The sequence below is a fragment of the Carassius auratus genome, chromosome 6, assembly GCF_003368295.1.
Source record: "Carassius auratus strain Wakin chromosome 6, ASM336829v1, whole genome shotgun sequence".
In the NCBI taxonomy this organism is placed as follows: domain Eukaryota; kingdom Metazoa; phylum Chordata; class Actinopteri; order Cypriniformes; family Cyprinidae; genus Carassius; species Carassius auratus.
Genome location: NC_039248.1, coordinates 27,394,895 through 27,413,330, shown reverse-complemented (window position 1 = coordinate 27,413,330; position 18,436 = coordinate 27,394,895). Strand labels below are relative to the sequence as shown.

Sequence of the window (18,436 nt, the reverse complement as noted above, 5' to 3'; positions counted from 1 at the left end):
ACTCGCTTTGCCCTCCACGCTCTCTTCCGTTACGTCCCTCGGCCAGCGACCATTATTTCATTACTTTTAACAGAAAAACCACAAACTTTGAGTTGTTTAACAGGAATACGCCTGCAGATGGTTTTAATGATGTAGTTCTAAGATAAGTAAAAAGAAATCAAGTAGAAAGCGGAAGTCTCTTGAGTATTTTGGGTAATGGCTGGCCACATGACAATGCTTATTAAGGCTAAGCATTTCAAAATTAAGGGTTATTCCAATTTCTTTTCATTTTTTACTGTTAGGTTTGAACTCTGGATTTGGCTGTTATCAAGTGCAAATGCAGAGAACATCTGTGATTAATAAGACACAAGACTTTATAGGATTGTCATTGTTGCATACAAGCAGTTTTTTTCCCAACACATAACGCAACAGTGCAGTTTTTTCAATGACTTTGTTCTGTAAGTATTTGTGCCATTCATTTTCTCCATAGGGACTTTTTTAATTGTGACAAGCCATAAAACAAACCACCCATATATGGGAATCAAACCCATTTTTATGATCCATCTTGATATTTGAAGCCAAAAAAAGTATATTTTAAGATAGAATAAAAATGTTAAAGCTATGAAATCTTGTGAATAATGTAAAAAAGAAAAGAAAACACCACATATTATAAAAGTTGATATTAATTATTAGAAAATATTTGGATACATAAAAAAATATATGTATTTCGATAGTGTAGGGAGACTTGATTCATTTAAAGTGTTTCATGGGAGCACTCGGATGTTGTTCTTTTGCTGTAATTTCCATGACAGGATAATAGGTAATGTAGTTATTTACAAATTAATGTGGCTTTTACAGAAGAATATATCCACTTCAGTAAAACATATTGAAAGGTTCACAATGGAGAAAAAAATGGGATTTTGCGATATACCAAATCTGAACATGATATGAACAAAGGATTTCATGAGATCATCTGATTATTTCAAAATTGAGGCATTCATGCTTATGCATTTAATTAAAGATCAACTTATAAAATGATTACTGTAGATCAGAGTTATTCAAATCTTGTCCTGGAGGGCCAATGCACTGCAGAGTTTAGCTCCAACCCTGATCAAACTCACCTACCTGTGATTTTCTAATGATCCTGAAGACACTGATTAGCATTGGCCCTCCAGGACAAGATTTGAATAACCCTGCTGTAGATGCTAAAAAAAACATGACTACAGCAATTGTTTCTTAACCGTATAAGCAAATATCTTTTTTTTATATCCCAAATTTATTTATTTTATATATTTATTTTTTCTTTTTCTGAAACTATGGCTAGGGTACAATTTTGGTAGGGTCGTGCCATATAACAATCAATATCATGCATTTTTATGTTTGACAGATTCCTTTGGACGTCTTGGAATTTTTTGGCTTCTAGAGATTGCCTCCAGAACAAGGAATCACTCCACTCTGTAAAAACAGAAAATCGCACGCTCTGCTAAACTAAGACTGAATGAGTTGAACACTTCCTGTTCTTCCAAATAAACAGAGGGAGTGAATTGTACACAGAGTTCTGAGAACTTACGCTTCAGATATTGGCGAGCGTGAGCATAATGTGGAAGCCATATGACAGCTCCGTTCAAATGTCTTGCACATGTATTCAACATTGGATGTGAATTGAACCATTGTGCAAGACCTCACCAAGCGCCCATAGTCACACACAATACATTTTGTACAGTTCTATATATATATATTTATATATATATATCGCGATTAATCGCATCCAAAATAAAAGTTTGTGTTTACATAATGTGTTTGTGTATTTATTATGTATATATAAAAGCACACACAGACAGTATATATTTAGAAAATATATAAATGTATTTTCATGTATATATTTATATTCTTATCATTTTTATCATGTCAAAATATATTTAAAATATAAACATGACATATTTTATTAAATATATACATGCATGTGTTTGTATTTACATATAATAAAACAAAACAGTACACACACAAAAAAAGCATCCATGAAGTTTCTTATCAAAATTACTTTAATGGTAGCAATAAATATGTTCACCCTCACCATTATTAGAAGATTAAAGCTACATAAAATGTATTAGTTGGAAAAAATAAGCTAAGTCTCCTTGTCTTGAAGACAGCAGCTCATTAAAAGAATACAGGGTAGTTTATGTTGAATGTAGTCCATAAATGCACTTCAGATCATTTAATTAAGATCAGAATTTTTTTTCTGTTGTTTTTTGGAAATCTTCTTCATTTACAGTTGAAAGGGAATCTGAATGTCTTATCTGTATCTCCCACATCTGGTTTTAAAGCTGAAGGATTGCAGTTATAATGACTGTTTTCAAACAGGTTCCTCGAGCACTCCTCCCTCCCGTTGGTCAGTCAAACAGATAGTCCCGCCCCAAATTCACACCATTAGTTGTAGTATTTGAAGTATTTGACATGTAACTGGATGGAATGCAGGCAAATACAGAACATTCAGGTTTTGAATAGATATCCATGTAGCGTTCTTCTGGAGTTCATATGAAGCAACACTCCAAATGACAGACATCAAAAATTTATGTTGATATACTATATGATAAAAGGAAGTTTCTATGTAAAAATTTTGCTTTATGAAAATTTCTTAGATAAAAAAAAAAAGTGTCATATTTCAGAGCATTTGCAGCAAGCATTTTGTTATAGCACCAAAGAGAACAATCCTCCTCCAGTCTATCAGATTGTACAATGCCCGGAATAAATGGGTCAGAATTTGATCAGTGAATGTGAATGGCACATCATATTTTAGAAAAGATAAATATTCCAGCACCATGCATTTAGAACAGTGAGCAGAAACAACGAAGAGTGCAGTGCATTAGCAGAGCTTATCTTAGGTCCCGTTGAATGATCACTGAAGGAACTGTAGCGTCGCTCCACCCCAACCCTTGTGCTGCATTGCACCATTGGTGTCTGAAAGGATGTTGGTCTTTTTGCAGGTCGATCTGGGCTAGATCCATCCGTAGGCCTTTTCCCATTAAACAACAGGGGGCGCCCTTTATTATCCACCCCCATCTTAAACAGCTCATACTCTTTGTGCGGAAGTCGTATCCCCAATGCGTCGCATCCATTCGTCCAGGTTATGTCTTGCTCGACGCCCGTCTCCCACCCACCCGGCTGCCCACATCTCCCATTGTGCATTGAATTCAGTTCCCGCAGCAGTGCTTGGTCATACAAGATCACTTTTGCTTGTGTTACCTTAAAGACGAGCGCGGTTGCCCCGTGTACTTTAGCGGACTGTCCCACTTTAACATAATGACCTGATGCCAATAGTGTAAAGCTGGGCTGGCGGCACATTGGGTCGGAGTAATGTTGGTAGGTCCCCTCCCAAGTACGTTGCTCCTCGTTGAAAACAAAAAGGCGAGTGAGGAAGAGGGCGGCTGGGTGGGACTCGCAGCGTTGACTCACCCAGTTTCCATTTAGATCCAGAGGAATGGAAGGGGATGGAGGAAGGATGGGTGGATGCTGTTCAGAGGCTCGGTATACCAGGGCGCACACTGGGCATGGGTGGATGTGATGCTGAGAGTAAAAATAAGGTTTTTTTTCATTTTAGGGTTGGTCAATTAAATTTTTATTTTTATTTTGGAAGAACTTAATACTTCTATTCAGCAAAAAATCATTACATTGATCAAAAGTGACATAAAATATATTAAAAAGTTTATAAAAGAAGAAGAAGATCTGTAATCCTAAAAAGATTTTCCCCACTATAAAGAACCTCTTGTGGGTTGTAAATAATAAAGGTTCTTTATTGGCATATATGGTTCCATGAGGAACCGTTTTATCACCTGCAGAAACTTTCAGTTCCACAAAAGATTGTTTACAGTGGGGGAAAAAAGCTTCTTTATTGTATTAAAATGTTATTTACACAAAAATTGCTCTTTTAAGAACTGTTCCCTAAAAGGTTCTTTAGGAAACCAAAAATGGTTCTTCTGTGGAATCATTGTGAAAACTTCCATTCGGAAACTCTATTTTTGAGAGTTTATGGATGATAAAGGTTCTTTGAGGAACCTAAAATGTTTTTTCTATGGCATGGGTCCCCAGTCCTGTTCCTGGTGATCTACTTTCCCACAAAGTTCAGCTCCAACCCTGATCAAACCCAACTGAATTAGCTGAGATCTTCAGCACTCAATAATTACAGACGGGTGTGTTTGATCAGAGTTGGAACTGAACGCTTGGATTAGGCACCCATGTTTTATGGCATTGCTTCGAAATCCCCATTTTAGAACCTTTATTTTCAAGAATGTAGACATTGAATATGGTCAGCATTTTATCGTAGCAGTCCTAAGCAGTTTTTAAGCAAAACATAATTGGTAGTCGTAACTCTCACCATAGCATTCTGCAGAGGCTCCTGATAACCAGTTGGTCTGTGGTGCACCCTTTCGTTCCAGTCTGTGTGCACATCCCCTAAGAACAGCTCCTGAGTCGGCCTGCTGTGCGGATGGTGATGGTTCTCCACCCGCAGCAACTCCAGTTCCATCATGGAGAACCCAAGAGCACCCAAGCAGTCTTTCTCTGCTTTGGCATTGAAGAGTTCATAGAAGCGCTGAGGCACCAGGTGTCCTCCAGATTTGAGCCCCAGGCAGGAAGAGGGCAGGTGGGTAGAGAGATGATGAACGGCCTTCTGACTGTGAATGACCAATCCTACTTTATGGAGGTGGTGCTCTGCTTCAGTGGCTCCATGGGTGATCCATGATGCCTGGCGTAGCCGCAATTTACCCCTGATTACAAGAGAGTAAGTTGGGATGTGGCACTCGCTGTCAGAGTAATAATGCTGGACGGCCCTGAAGAGACGTGTGGGGCTTTGGTAAAATATGTAAGATCGAGTGAGGAATTCTGGGCCAGGTCGCACTTCACATCTGAGAAGAAATGAACAATATTAAATGTCAAAAAGTCAGTTAATATAACAGTTGCGGACTATTTTAATTCCACAATGTGGTGCATTTTCAATTGATGGGTATTCAATTAAACAAAATGAATTTTAACTATTTTAAATGTCACTTGGCTTGTTGCTTCACAGGCTTCAGTTTCAGAGTAGGTTTCTCAACACTGATAATATGCACTGACAAATCGTTCATAATGAGACCTTGATTTTGGATTGAAACATAAATTGGATTAGGTGGAACAGGTCTCTTACCTGCTTGACACCCAGTGGCCCTCCAGTTTGGGTGGTATGGTGGCTGTGATTGTTGCTTCGTTCTGTAGATGGCGTAGCTGAGTCTGGCACTGTGGCTCCCAAAACAGTCTTGTGCTGAGATTGGCATGGGGTACGAGTGGAGCGGTGGGCACTTCCCACAGCTTACTGCCCCTTACAAACAAAACTGAGGAGAGACAGGGAAATTATCATTCTGTATGTATGTTAATGCAGACATAATTTATATTTTGCAAAGAGAAAAAGCTGTTTTGTAAGAACTAATCCATCAAGGCACTTTTAGCTTCAAACTGTCACTTCCTGCCAAAATATGAGTAATAATAATGCTTCCAGTGAAAAAGTCTATCCTGTTTTGCTCTCACATCAAAATCCACTGACATATTTTTCTCCTAATTCATATGAGATGACTTATTAATTGGAAAAAAAACACTGGTTTAAAAAATGCCTTAATGAATTAATAGTCTCAATTAACAGTTTATGTGGATTGTTGTTAAGTTACCAACATATTAAATCCATAGGGCTTCGTTGAAATAATTCCAGAAGATCTAAGTTTGCAATAACGTGCTGATCTCTTTTCTTGACTCTGGCGCCACATTTACGAATAAATTAAATCTTTAAAAACCTTAGACACTTCAAAAAGTGGTACCTCCAGCAATAAAAAAAATTAAATGAAACCTCCAAGAGGAGCATTTTACTTGATGGTCTTTTATGGTCCATAAACAGGATTTTGCTAAACTGGAAGTGGTTGAAGGATTTTGCATTTCTGTAATTTTCCGTGTAATGAAACGTGATGAGGTCTATTAGAGCCATATATAGATCCCAATCCTGCTCTGACCACGATTTGTGGTGAGGGGCGGGAGGCCAGAGGTTTGGCATGTCACTTCAATCAGACACCATCTTCAAGGGAATGGGAAGGGATATGTGGCACTGGCCAATGAAAATAAAAAATCTTGACATTTTTTTTTAAACAGACAGAAAAGCAAACATGATTTCCAGCTCATGAGGAGTGAGATTTGTTAACATGGCACTGGACATCTTTGTTTGATTGGTAAATATCCTTGCCGTTGGCCTCACCACAGAGCTGTTCTTGAGTAAGAACATTTTAGATATATGGTGAAGTAAACCTCATTAGCAGAGGGAGAACTTTGGGAAGTTACATGCTGAGAAGTGCTTCACTATATGTGTACACAAAAACATGAGCTCTACTATCAAAAAGAAAAAACTTTATTTGGGACTTAATTTACTCTTGTGGCAAATGTCAAATAATTATTCCAAATACAAACATGCTAAATAACATGTAAGTCACATTTTACCCTGAAATCAAAATAAAATGAAGCTTATTTTAGAACAAATAAGATTTTTTATTTGACCGTTCATGACAGTTTATTTTGAGAATAATAAAGTACATTTCCTTGCAAAACTCAGGAAATACTTTAATGATAATTTAGAGGTGTGAGGTTTTTAATTTAATTAAAAAATCAAATACTTAAAAAAAGAAATCATTTCAATATGCACTACCATTCAGAAGTTTGGGGACAGAATGTTTTTTAAAAAGATTTCAAAAGAAGTCTCTTACGAATAATTGAATAAGAACACCATTTATTCAAAATAGAATTATTATTTTTTTAACATTATAAATGCCTTTACTGTCACGTTTAAGCAATTTAATGCATTCTTGCTGAATAAAAGTATTTTGCAAATCATATTTAAGTATTATTTAAAAGTATTATTACTAGAAAACACTTATGAATGTAAGGTTATGTATCTTTGCTCCCTGTTCTTTTGATTTGAAGTCAAATATATCACCATGTATTAATTTATAGTTTTTTTATCAGTTCGATGGAACTTATAATCAGATAAAACTTCTCTCAGAGAAGCACTTAATAAAAAAAGCTTTTATTCACATTTGTTAACTGTAGCCCTTAAATTTCTCTGATTGCATAATTACAGAGCATTTATTGAGCATGTCAGGCTGGGTCTAGTTGTTTGCCCTAAAGAAGGGAATTATTTCCTCATGCTGTTTGGGAGGGATCCAGGCTCTGCTTTTTAAAGTTTTTTTCCCCCCAGTATAGAGCCAATGTGAAAGCATAAAGCAGACTTGTTGTTCATGATAACAATAAAGTGATAATGCTAGATAGAGTTAGCATGTGCTTTTCAGCAACCTGTTTACGGTTGTTTTGATGGTTCAGCAGCCTCTAATCAAGTTGAGGTTCTCTTGTATGTTTTTTTATTCAATGCAGGCCTGTTTTATGTTAGCCTACAATCTGCATGTGGATTAGAAATAGGCCTATATAACTTCTGGGCTGTTCACACTTGAAATTGTAAGCTATGGTCATTTTCAGCCTAGTTTTTTTTTTTACATTTAATGTTTTAATACTTTACTGTCAGATTTTGTAAGAAGGCATGTTTCTAAAATAATATTTGCGTTTGCCCCTTTTTGACCATTTCAACGGCTTCTCTCAGAGTTCAGGGCTCATGAATATTTAATGAGTCAGGCATTCTTCCGTTTATGATTGGTTACCTGTTGCAAAACCTCTGGATTAAAGTAAATTTTCAAAGTTTGAATGCTGCTGTTATTACCATTTAAAAATTAAAAGTGCTCAAACTGTCTGTAAACGTCATTTTTACACTTTTTAATTCCTCTAATCGCCGAAAGATATTGTATTTTTCGTTAGAATTTTTTATATTACGCTCCTGTATTTGCATAACGGTCGCTTTCGCTAATGTTTGGAAAAAATCACCCATACATGAAAATTAATGACTTTGGAATACTTTTCACGGTGAGTTATCGACTATTTAAATATGTGTGTGTGTGTGTGTGTGTGTGTGTGTGTGTGTGTGTGTGAGAGAGAGAGAGAGAGAGAGAGATGCCCATTTAATTGGTTAATAGGAGCGCTGAATTTGTGTTGTGTTGGGTTATATAACTAGCTCTCGTAGACATTGTGTATATTTTGTGAGGATTTCACAGTGAGCTCCTATCTGTGTTATAATCTCACTCTCTTTCTCTTTCTCTTTCTCTTATCTTTCTACCTCCCTTATAAATGGCACAGAAGCGCTGTGCGTCACAGTCAACGCGGCAGTGCGTGATATTGAGCAGCAGAGGGCGCTGTGGTAGAATGTGTGTGGTCTCTTTGCTTACAGCCAATTCCCTTTAGTGTGAGCCAAAGTAAACTACCTGTCCTAATATTCCAACCATTCAACACCCCCAGACACACACACACTGGAGACATTGATTTATAGAAGAAGTGAGGCTAGCAAAAGTACCTCTGTCGGTTTCATGTATTTGTTTTTATTTGTCATTTCAATTTGGACAGCTCCTCTCTCAACCCTAATGCGTCATTACTGAAGAGTGGACAAAAATAAAATATCCCCTTCCTCTCTACCACTGTTCCTCCTGCCATTTTCTATTGCCTATTTAATATATTGTAAATGAAAATGAGCCTGTGAGAGAAACAGCTTCAATTTTGATACCTCATTCAATAAAACATTAAAAACATGTTATTCCAAAGGACAAAAAAGTCTATTTAAAAGTCCAAAATATTGAACAGACTGTACACATGGCTTCATTTTCAGTCACATCAAACCAGTGTTATTTTAATACCAGTCATATTCATTTTTTGTGTCGATTTTTTTTTATTTAATTAAATTTTTTTAGTTTTCATTTTAAATTTCATCACTTCTAAACCTTCTTTTTTTTCTGTTCTCATTTAAATTATAGTTGAATATATATAATTGTTGTGTAAATGTTTTAATTATTTAGGCTAATACTTCAACGTAAACTGAACATTTTAAGTTGTATAAATCACTTAAATAAGTGAAAATGCTTCTGTTTTGCATTATTTTTAATTTAATAATTTTTTTAGGGTAATTGTTTTTTCAGTAAAACTTTAAAAAATCATATTAATTTACAAATTATACTATTTGAATAAATACTAGTTAATTAATAGTAAATACTAATAATTTCGCATTTTACTTGTATTTTAGCCTCGCTTATAGTATCTTGTTTTAATCAAATTTCTTCATTTTACATTATACATTTATTTTACATTTTCAAAATCTATAAGCGTTCATTTATTTCCAAGTAAAAAAAAATTCCTAAGTGTTCTCAGACATTTGAATCATACTGTGTATATAAATATGTTAATAATTCAGAACCACTGCATATATCAAAGCCCCATAGTATCACCATCTGATACCATCATCACTGTACAGTATTCCCACATGCATGAAATGACCCCTTTTCAGTGTTGAACTGCCTTTGTGCCGCTCATCCGCCTCTCTCTCCCATCGGCCCCTGCTTTGATAACTGCTCCCTGATGAAAAAAAACTCCCATTTACACCTCATTTACTTTGGATAGAGCTCAGATTCCTTGCTTTCTCTCCCTCTCCCTCTGTCACAATCTTTTTGTCTGATGAAGTACAGTTACCAAAAGGTAAAGTTTCATATAAAGAGTCAAGTCTGCATGTATGTGCATGCATATAAGTGCTAGGGGCAACAAAGGTGTGTGAACGCTTATGTTCATGTGCATATGTTTATGAAAAGGGTAGGAGAATGTGTTTGTCTGATGATACGTGCAAGTGAATGTGAATACGATTTGTGTACAGAGCATATATCTCCATCTGTGTAAGAAATGGTGGGTGTATGTGGGCTTTTTTTCCCCAGAATTTTTCTCATCACTCAACTTCCTTACAATTCTGTAGCATTGTTGTCTTTTCATGAACGTTAAACCTGCTTAATCTAGCAGTTGTTTTCATTTAGATAAGGGATTATGAGAAAGTTTCTCCCTCAAAGTAACAGTTACCCCTAGGGTTAACTCAACTTCACTGATAGTGACTAACCAGCAGAGCTCTGGTTTTTTATTTTGTAGTTCTGTTAGGTATTTGGATCTAGTTATTGCAATATCCTGCTAGCCTAATCTCAAACAACAACTATTTGGTTATTAATTGAGTGTTAAGGCAAATTATGTCAGAAATGCAGTTAACTTTACAAAATTCTGACCTTGATCTGAACACAACTTTCGATAGATCTTAAAAAGGTATTGTGTTACACTTACTTAACTTCAAGTAAATGTCATGCCAAGTTCCACCCTAATAAAAAACTGCATTATTTCAGTGATATTTAATAATTTCATCTAATATCACTTTGACATGTATGATGGTATTAATTTTTTTAGCCCAGTCTCAGGAAAATGCATATAAATAGTACGCCAAATGAAAACGAAAACTCGTGGTATTGATAAGCAAAAATGGACTTTGGCATTCTTATGATATGCACGTGTTTGGGGTGCCTATAATACGCAGTTTTCACACGTATATGATACAAAATTTGTTGGCATGCATATGATATGCAGTTTTTGCGTGCATATGATACGCATCTACCCCAAAACCCAAATCCCCATTGTGTATAGCATATACACACCAAAGTCAATTTTTGCATATTAATACCACAACTTTTTGTTTTTATTTACTATTTATATGCACTGAATATAATGCTATTGAAAGTCTCTTATGCTTGCTATTATATGTTTGTTGTTTGATCAAGAATAAAGTAAAACAGTGGTAATATGAAATATTATTACAATTTAAAATAACTGTTTTCTATTTGATTACATTTTAAAATGTAATTTATTCCTGTGATGAAAGCTAAACTTTCAGCATCATAACTTGAATCTTCAGTATCTCATGATCTTTTAGAAATCATTGTAATATGCTGATTTTCTGCTCAATAAACATTTTCTATCATCATTAATGTTAACCGCAGTTGCGTTGCTTAATATTTCTGTGGAAAAGAAGATTAAATTTGGTCAAGATTGAAAAAAGCTTGAAAAAAAAAAAAAATAGAAGACATCTGTACAATTATAAATATCTTTTACTTTTGTACTGTTACTTTTGATAAATTTAAAGCATCCCTTCTATTATCGTGTTAATTTCTTTATTTTATAAATTAAGAATTTAGAAATGTGTAATTTAGAAATGTATCTAAATTAAAATCTTAACTCAAACTTTTAAATAGCATTGTATATTATACATGTCATGTACATATATGGGATATGTTATCTCAAAATGTGAAAAAAACAACTTTTTTTTTTTTTTTTTTTTTTAGTTCACCAACATTAGTCAACCATATGCAGTAATCCAACCTGTTACTGACTACATACCAAATCAGTTAACGAGACAGTAACTGATCTGATCTAATGCTCCTAGCTGATTGATGATTTTGAAACGTTGTGCATCAGTGAAAGTCTCTCTGACAAGCACTGGGCCTCCTTTTATCTAAATAACTGACAGCCTCTCTCTCATGTCATCTGCTTATGAATATTTGTCATGCATCTGAAAGCAGACATATATTTTTTTAAACGGTGGAATGAGAGGATCAGACAATGCCAAACAGCTGGAATAATTATGGTGGTGATTCCTTGTAATGCTGGAAAGCCTTCATACTTTTTTAATCAATGTTGAGGCGTAACTTCTTGTAAAATCACCTTGTGATAAATAATTTTCAACTTTAAATCGAAGTAGACAAAGTATAACAGCCAACTACAATACATCGTTGCTTTAAGCATCTGTTTTGACAGATTACTCAAGCGCATGGGTATGATATTAATCATTTTCGCAGATTTAATTCCGCTGTTTGATGAAAGAAGCCCATGTTTTGTAAGAAAAGAGAAAGTACAGGCACACAAATGCACACAAACTGACCTCTGAGGTCATGGGTAACTGCCATGAGTCATTGGGGGTGGGTGTAATTGCGCCAGTCTTTCCCTCTCTCTTGTTCTGTAGGCGGCCTGATAGTGAGAACAGAAGCCTATTGCTTTCTTCATCACCCTAACCATCCCTGACTGAAAGCAACGGGAGGGTAGAAGGAAAACAGCAACTAAATGGCATACAAACAGAAGGGGTCGTTAATGGCGCTGGCCTGTTACTCTAATCATTATTTTAATGATGGCATTAGTTCCACAGCTGTGATCTGCTTTCACAGGAAACAATGGCCTCCTCTAAGGCCCTGCTAACTTTAAAAGAGCCTGGAACAGACGGGGCCCGTGGAGGAGACTGACAGGTGAAAAAGAGCGGTGCATGGGGATAGGTGAGAGTAAGATCACAGTGTCGAGCCAAACTCCTTGCTATTTATATTTAAAGCTCTTTCAATTTCACCTGACTAACTTACAGTGATTTTCCTGGAGTACAAGCCAAATTTCTGTTACTTGTGCACTCTTAAAAATGAAAGTTATAACCTTACGCCATTGGAGAACCTTTTAGAGTTCCTAAACTGACATTTATTCTTTGTTTCATTAGAAAACCATCTGTGTGGTGCTTTAAAGAAGCGAGGAACTGACATGCTGATCTGAAGAACCTATAAATGTAACATCAAGAACTTTTTTCATCTCAAAATAACTTCGTAGACCATACATATAGCGTAAATGCAGTAGTTGATGAGGTGCTGCACATTTTTTATTTATTTTTTTAAGAATATGGGCTTCAAAAATGTGAATTCAAACATTCTAAATTTATGATTTGATTATGTCATTTGCATATAAACCAGAAGAATTTTTTGAAGCATGTTTTATGCATGCACAAATGTCCCACCAACTTCAGCTTAAGTATTCAGAAAGGGTGTAAGTGTGAGTTGCATGTGTTTCTTTTAACAATTTTAAGTTTAGTTTTGTCACAGGTTTTATTAAGGTTAATTAAAGCTGGAATTACCTCTAAAACTTTCCTTCAGAGATGTTTGTCATCCTTTAGATCTTAATTACTCTTAAGAAATACAGACATAAAATACAGAAGAAATTGCTCAGACATGTTGGTCTCGATAATGGAGGTGCTTTGCTTGGCAGCTCTCATACTTTCACATAATAACAATAAGCCATTCTTAAACTAGCTTATACTTAAGATTCTCATTATTCATGTGATTATTTGCATTTACATAAATACCATAAGAAATATGAATTCAAATGTACCATAAAACTTAATCATAGGTATGTTTCTGATTTATAATGATTGTTTTGCCTTTTTGGATCTGTGATAAATGCAGGCTGTACAAGTATGATAAAAATGAAGGTCCTTCAGGTTCAGCAAAACTTTTTTGGCTGAATAGTTTTTTGAGTTGCTTTATGGTGATTTTTAATTAATGAAGTTAATGCAGTTGAATTGTACGTTCTTCAGATAAGCAAATTTGGTTTCTCCACAACGGTGGTTCTCAGTCCTTGTTCTAAAGAACTGCACATTTTGGATATCTCGCTTATTTAACTCACCCAAATTATATCATAGTTTTAGAGGATAAAAAGCACATTGTATGACTCTTTTTTTTTTGCATCAAAATATAAAAAACATTTTATGATTCTAATGTATCAGGCATATATGATCACGCACTTTCATGATTTTTTTATTTTTATTAAATGATGTATTACTATTTTAAATAGTGTCTTGAAATGCTTCATTTAGAATGACCTAGAGAAAGAGTATAGAAGACAAGTTAACTAACCTTGCATGAGAAAAACCATCCAAGATGTATTCAACAGGTGAATAAGTCTCTCCCCAGCCATGATCAGGTTGAAGTCTCCAAATCACTTTGCAATAAATGTAGGGTTAAAAAGAAAAAGCTTTGGAAATGCTCCTTTCCTGAATGTTCACATCAATGAGAGTGTGTCAGATGAGAGATTACCAGCTATGCAGATCAATTTAATCCACTTAATCCAAGTTTAATCTTCAAACGTGAAGTTTTCCATTCATGGTAGCACTCATTGACTGAGTTTGCAAGATCTCCTTTCTCGATGGTGCTTGAAAGTCCGTCCCTTGTTGATTCTGTGCTCTCTCTGGTGATGATAAACCTGTGTGGTGCTTGTAAGAGTCTGTCTTTGAGTTACTCAGTTGAGAGGAGCTAGAGAGCGGAGTGAGACTCTGAGAGGGAGGGAAGGAGAGAGAGAAAAGAGGAGGGAACTTGTATCCTCCCAGCATTAACCCTCTGGGGAGCACTCAGGGTAAGGTGCAAAAGGGCACAATCAAAGCCAGCAAGTTGAGAAACCTGCTCACATTAGATTAAACATAAATGTGTTAATCAAACACACAAACCAATATATAAACACAGTTTGACAGATGCAAAGTAAGCAGAAGGTTTCCTGCATTAACTTTGTAATGCTTTAAATCTTTTCTCCCTTTACCTCATATACACATATTCTATGGGCATAGTAGGTGTTAAAAAGTGATGGCACAGTGCCATCTGAGAAATAGTTTAGGTATATTGAAATTATAACTTGACTGCCAACTGCTATGATTTTTAAATGCAATACAGCAGAGATAACACAGTGAAAATACAGTCCAAAGAAATAAATCTGTTAACATATGACGTATGACCCTAGATAGCATTAAAAAAAAAACCAGCTATAAATAATATTTACTATAATGATATATTAAATAGATTTAATGCAGTAAAATATGAGTAAAAGTTTAGTCAGATATTAATGGTGTTTAATGTGTTGGTGAGAGTGTTGTTAAACTGGCACTTTTTTTTACTTCGATGCTGCAGCCAATACATTGAAGAGTTTATGATCTGGGTGATTTGGATTCTGTGTTATGTTCATGAGGTCAAGCTGAAGAGTTAACTTATATGCTTGGATTCACAAATGCATAGAAATTGTATGGAATAGAGTGTGTTTTTTTGTGCTAGGTAAGGTAAATTAAATGTGTAGCCCACTAAACAAAATATATTTTTGCATATGGACGGCCGTGTGAACTCATTAACTCTGAATCTGAATTCTTGTTTAGCCTTTTGTGATATCATTTTTGGCCACAGCCTCAAAACTGTTTGTGACTGCTGTGTCGATCAGTCATTCATTTAGTAATGTGTTTGTTGCAGTAAAGAAGTGACGAGTGAGAACAGAGTTGGACTGTGGACATAACCCTGAGGAGCGCCAGACCATGTTGCTGAGTTTCACCACTTGTGGTTTGCTGTGATGATAAAATCCAGTGTTTAATTGCCAGACAAGCTGCACAAACTCAGTGTTTCACATCTCAAAAGAGTTTATTTGAGGAAATAACAGATGAATTTCAGAACTAAAGGTAAGGGTCAGTACAGTTCATGTTTCATAATGATCATCAGTGGTTTTGCTAGTAATAAGAGATGGCACTACCGTGTAACTGATTGTTATTTCAATTGATTACCGGTAAGTCAGTTATTTTATACAGTCTGTTATTTCAGCATTTAGGCAAAACAAATCTGAATGGTTAAAGGTGATAAAATATGTTTTTATCCCAACTTATGCCAAAACTAATTTTTAAAACCCAACAAGTGTCTTTGCCATTTTTTTGGTTTGAACACCAAGACACACCTAAAAATAAAACTCAACCAATAGCATGAATTTGGGGGCGGGGCTATCTGTTTGCCCAATCATTGGGAGACAGTGTTTGGGAAACCTGTTTAAAAACAATCATTATTTTTGCAGGTTTTTTTTGGTAACTATAGTGGTGCCAAATTACATACTTTACCTTTAACCAATCTTGTATTGGGAAGAAACTGTTATATTTAACTCACATGTAAGAGTACAATAAGTTTTACATTATATTCCCAAGACATGGTTACAGTGCCCCCCACAGGACCTGTTTAGTTTCTACACACATTTAGAGATATTTTCTTGGTCTTGTTTCTTTTTCCACTCACTTTCTGACTTTCCTCTTCACATTTCTTTCCCTACAATGGAGGCAGCTTCCAATCTAACACACCCATGCACCCAAAACCACAAACAGCTCTCTAATCAAAACCTTTCTGTCTCACTGCCTTCTTTGTCACACACTCTTACACACAGATTTGATGTCATTGAGGTGCAAAGCTTCTTTGCAAAACCACCATGCATTTCATTCTTTATCCATTCATTCCCCTGAGGCCTCTGCAATCAGTCATCTGTTTGATCATGTGGAGATGTGGCTTTAGTGTGTGTGCTGGCTTGGTGCGTAATTCTGTCTTGGTGCTTTGAGATATGAAAGAGAGTATTTTTTCCCCCTCGCTTAAACCAGAGATGCCGCAGTGGTTCCAAAGTCTAACACATGGCGGTCGTCCAAGCTGCAGGAGGTCCAGCCAAGCCCAGGTGGGCAAGAAGGGGGTTTGGCACAGATAAAAAGCAGAATCGTGCCCCTGTGCATAAGATAAGATCCACTCTCTAATCATCACACATTCGCATCCCTGCATGCTATCAGGCAGCTGGGTGACTGCAATTGCACACTGACACAAACACACCACACCGATAGAGTTGCCAAGCATCTCTTACAAAAAAATGTAAGATTCTTTATGGGCATCTATGGTTCCTTGAAGAGCCTTTGACATCCATGCAACATTTCCATGCACAAAAGTTCCTTTTATAATAGAAAGGTTCTTTAAATTATTGAACTATTCTTTGCATTACCCAAAATTATTCTTCTTTTATTGCACTTATACAAAAACCATTAAAATAGCATTCACGTGATATTAAAAGTATATTTGATTTTTTTTTTACATTTCCAGTTTTCATTACTTTTTTATTTTATTTTGTTATATGCTTTTGTAATTTTATTAGATGTTCTAAACATACTTCTAAATAGTTTTAATCATTTTTTTTAAGAGTCATTTAGTCATTTTAGTACTGCAGCTTATTTGTCTCAGTTATTTGCACTTTCAGCTATTAACATTTTATTTTGTTTGTTTTATTTCAATTGCCAAAAACATTTTTTTGACAGTTTTTATTTAAGAATTATAAACACTGCTCTCTTTTCATCTTCCTCTATTTACATTCTCAATTATCTTGTGTAGAGGACAGAAGCTAAATTAGCCCTTCAGTATGACATAAAAATTATTTTTTTATTTTTTTATTTTTTTTACTGATGCAATGTAGTATGCATTTCAGCACTTCATTCAGTCAAGGAGTGATTGTTTTTCTAGCTGCAGGCATCAGTCTCACATGCATATGTGATGCATAGAAAGTTGGCAACCCCTTCACAAGAACTAACCCTAAAACACGTACAGGACATTTAGAATAAATATAGTCTGCTTAATGACTCGTAAATATCCTTTCATTACACCCACGGTTGATTTTTCAATATTCAAACAAGCTGTAGCTGTGGTTAAAACGGTTAGCTTTAGCATGTTTGCGCTTTGGTTGTTAATTGAAATACTTGCGTCAACAGTTTGCTGCTCAGTCTATTTACATTTAATAGTGTCTATTTCTAGATGAGGAGAAGTTGCCTTGTGGGTATGTGGACCTCCTGCTATGGATTCCCTCAGTGGTGGTCCTGGACAGAACAGATTTTGCCTTTGCTCTTTTGATATGCTGCTTTTAGCCTTTCTCTATCTGCACTGATGTTTATCTGCATGTCTTTTTTGCATAATCAGAGCACAACAGATGCCCAAACAAGTCAGAGCATAGCAATCTGGGAAGCATCCCGGCAATGTTGCCCCTCTTTCATCGAGAATTCCACACAGCCATAGCCTGGAATATTTCAATTCCTGTTCCGATGCCACATGGAAGATACATTAGTCAGCTGACCTCTGACCCCTTGTGTGTTTCTTTGGCTCTGTGTGTGTGTGTGAGGCACAAAAATAAACATTTGTATGCACAAACATGCAGAGTAACAGGCATTTAGACACGCACAGAGTGGCTCATTAATGCAGTGCTGTCAGTAGAACCCTGCTTTTTCTTCCAGAGGTTACAACAGCTGCAGCTTTCAATGATCCGGAAACTAAAATAAGTAACAAATAATGATGCTGAGACATTTCATAAATCCCCCTTATTACTTAGTTACAACTACTCTGACCCAAATTAATCCATAAGAAAGTAACTGTTGTGTAATTACAGGTATTTTCAAATGTAAAATAATAGAATTCTAAGTACTTTGTTTTTGGAATCTTATTATGTAATGCAGATCACATGTAATTAGTTACCACTGGTTTTGAGTGTGTTTTAGCTTGTTGCAATGCAGTGGATAATCTCTAGGCAGTTTTTTTTTTCACTTAAATGTAGCCGCTTCCCTTAACAAAAGGAAATGGATGTACAATATTAGTACTATTTTGGATATATTTTTTTAGCCTAAATAATCAGTAGTAGCCAGTACTGGATAGTTAATCGTTCTTGTTAATTTCCTCTATTTTCACATTTAAACTCTTTTTGTTGCTATAAAGGACTAATATTAAAGACTTTTTAGTACTGTTAATGTAATCTTTAGCAAATGAATGTTAATTTATTATCTAATTATGATACATAATATGAGTATATTATAAAATTTATTAAAATGTAAAATATGTTT

At 35.4% G+C, this 18,436-nt stretch overlaps 1 protein-coding gene and 1 long non-coding RNA gene across 3 annotated transcripts; one reads left to right on the top strand and one right to left on the bottom strand.

Moving 5' to 3' along the window:
- Positions 1 to 1,954: 1,954 nt before the first annotated feature.
- apcdd1l (adenomatosis polyposis coli down-regulated 1-like) lies at positions 1,955 to 14,065 on the bottom strand. The gene is made up of 4 exons (XM_026266223.1): positions 13,653 to 14,065; positions 5,159 to 5,342; positions 4,352 to 4,880; positions 1,955 to 3,543 (listed from the first exon to the last, which is right to left on the bottom strand). Exons 1-4 carry the CDS (start codon positions 13,711 to 13,713, stop codon positions 2,773 to 2,775), a joined length of 1,545 nt encoding a protein of 514 aa, XP_026122008.1. The 5' UTR covers positions 13,714 to 14,065; the 3' UTR covers positions 1,955 to 2,772.
- LOC113105104 (uncharacterized) lies at positions 7,073 to 18,042 on the top strand. Of its 2 annotated transcripts, XR_003292297.1 has the most exons (4): positions 11,170 to 12,257; positions 12,467 to 12,532; positions 15,024 to 15,226; positions 17,526 to 18,042. It is a non-coding gene; the product is annotated as an uncharacterized LOC113105104 (long non-coding RNA). The 2 variants fall into 2 exon arrangements; XR_003292298.1 differs by lacking the exons at positions 11,170 to 12,257; positions 12,467 to 12,532 and adding an exon at positions 7,073 to 7,953.
- Positions 18,043 to 18,436: the final 394 nt, after the last annotated feature.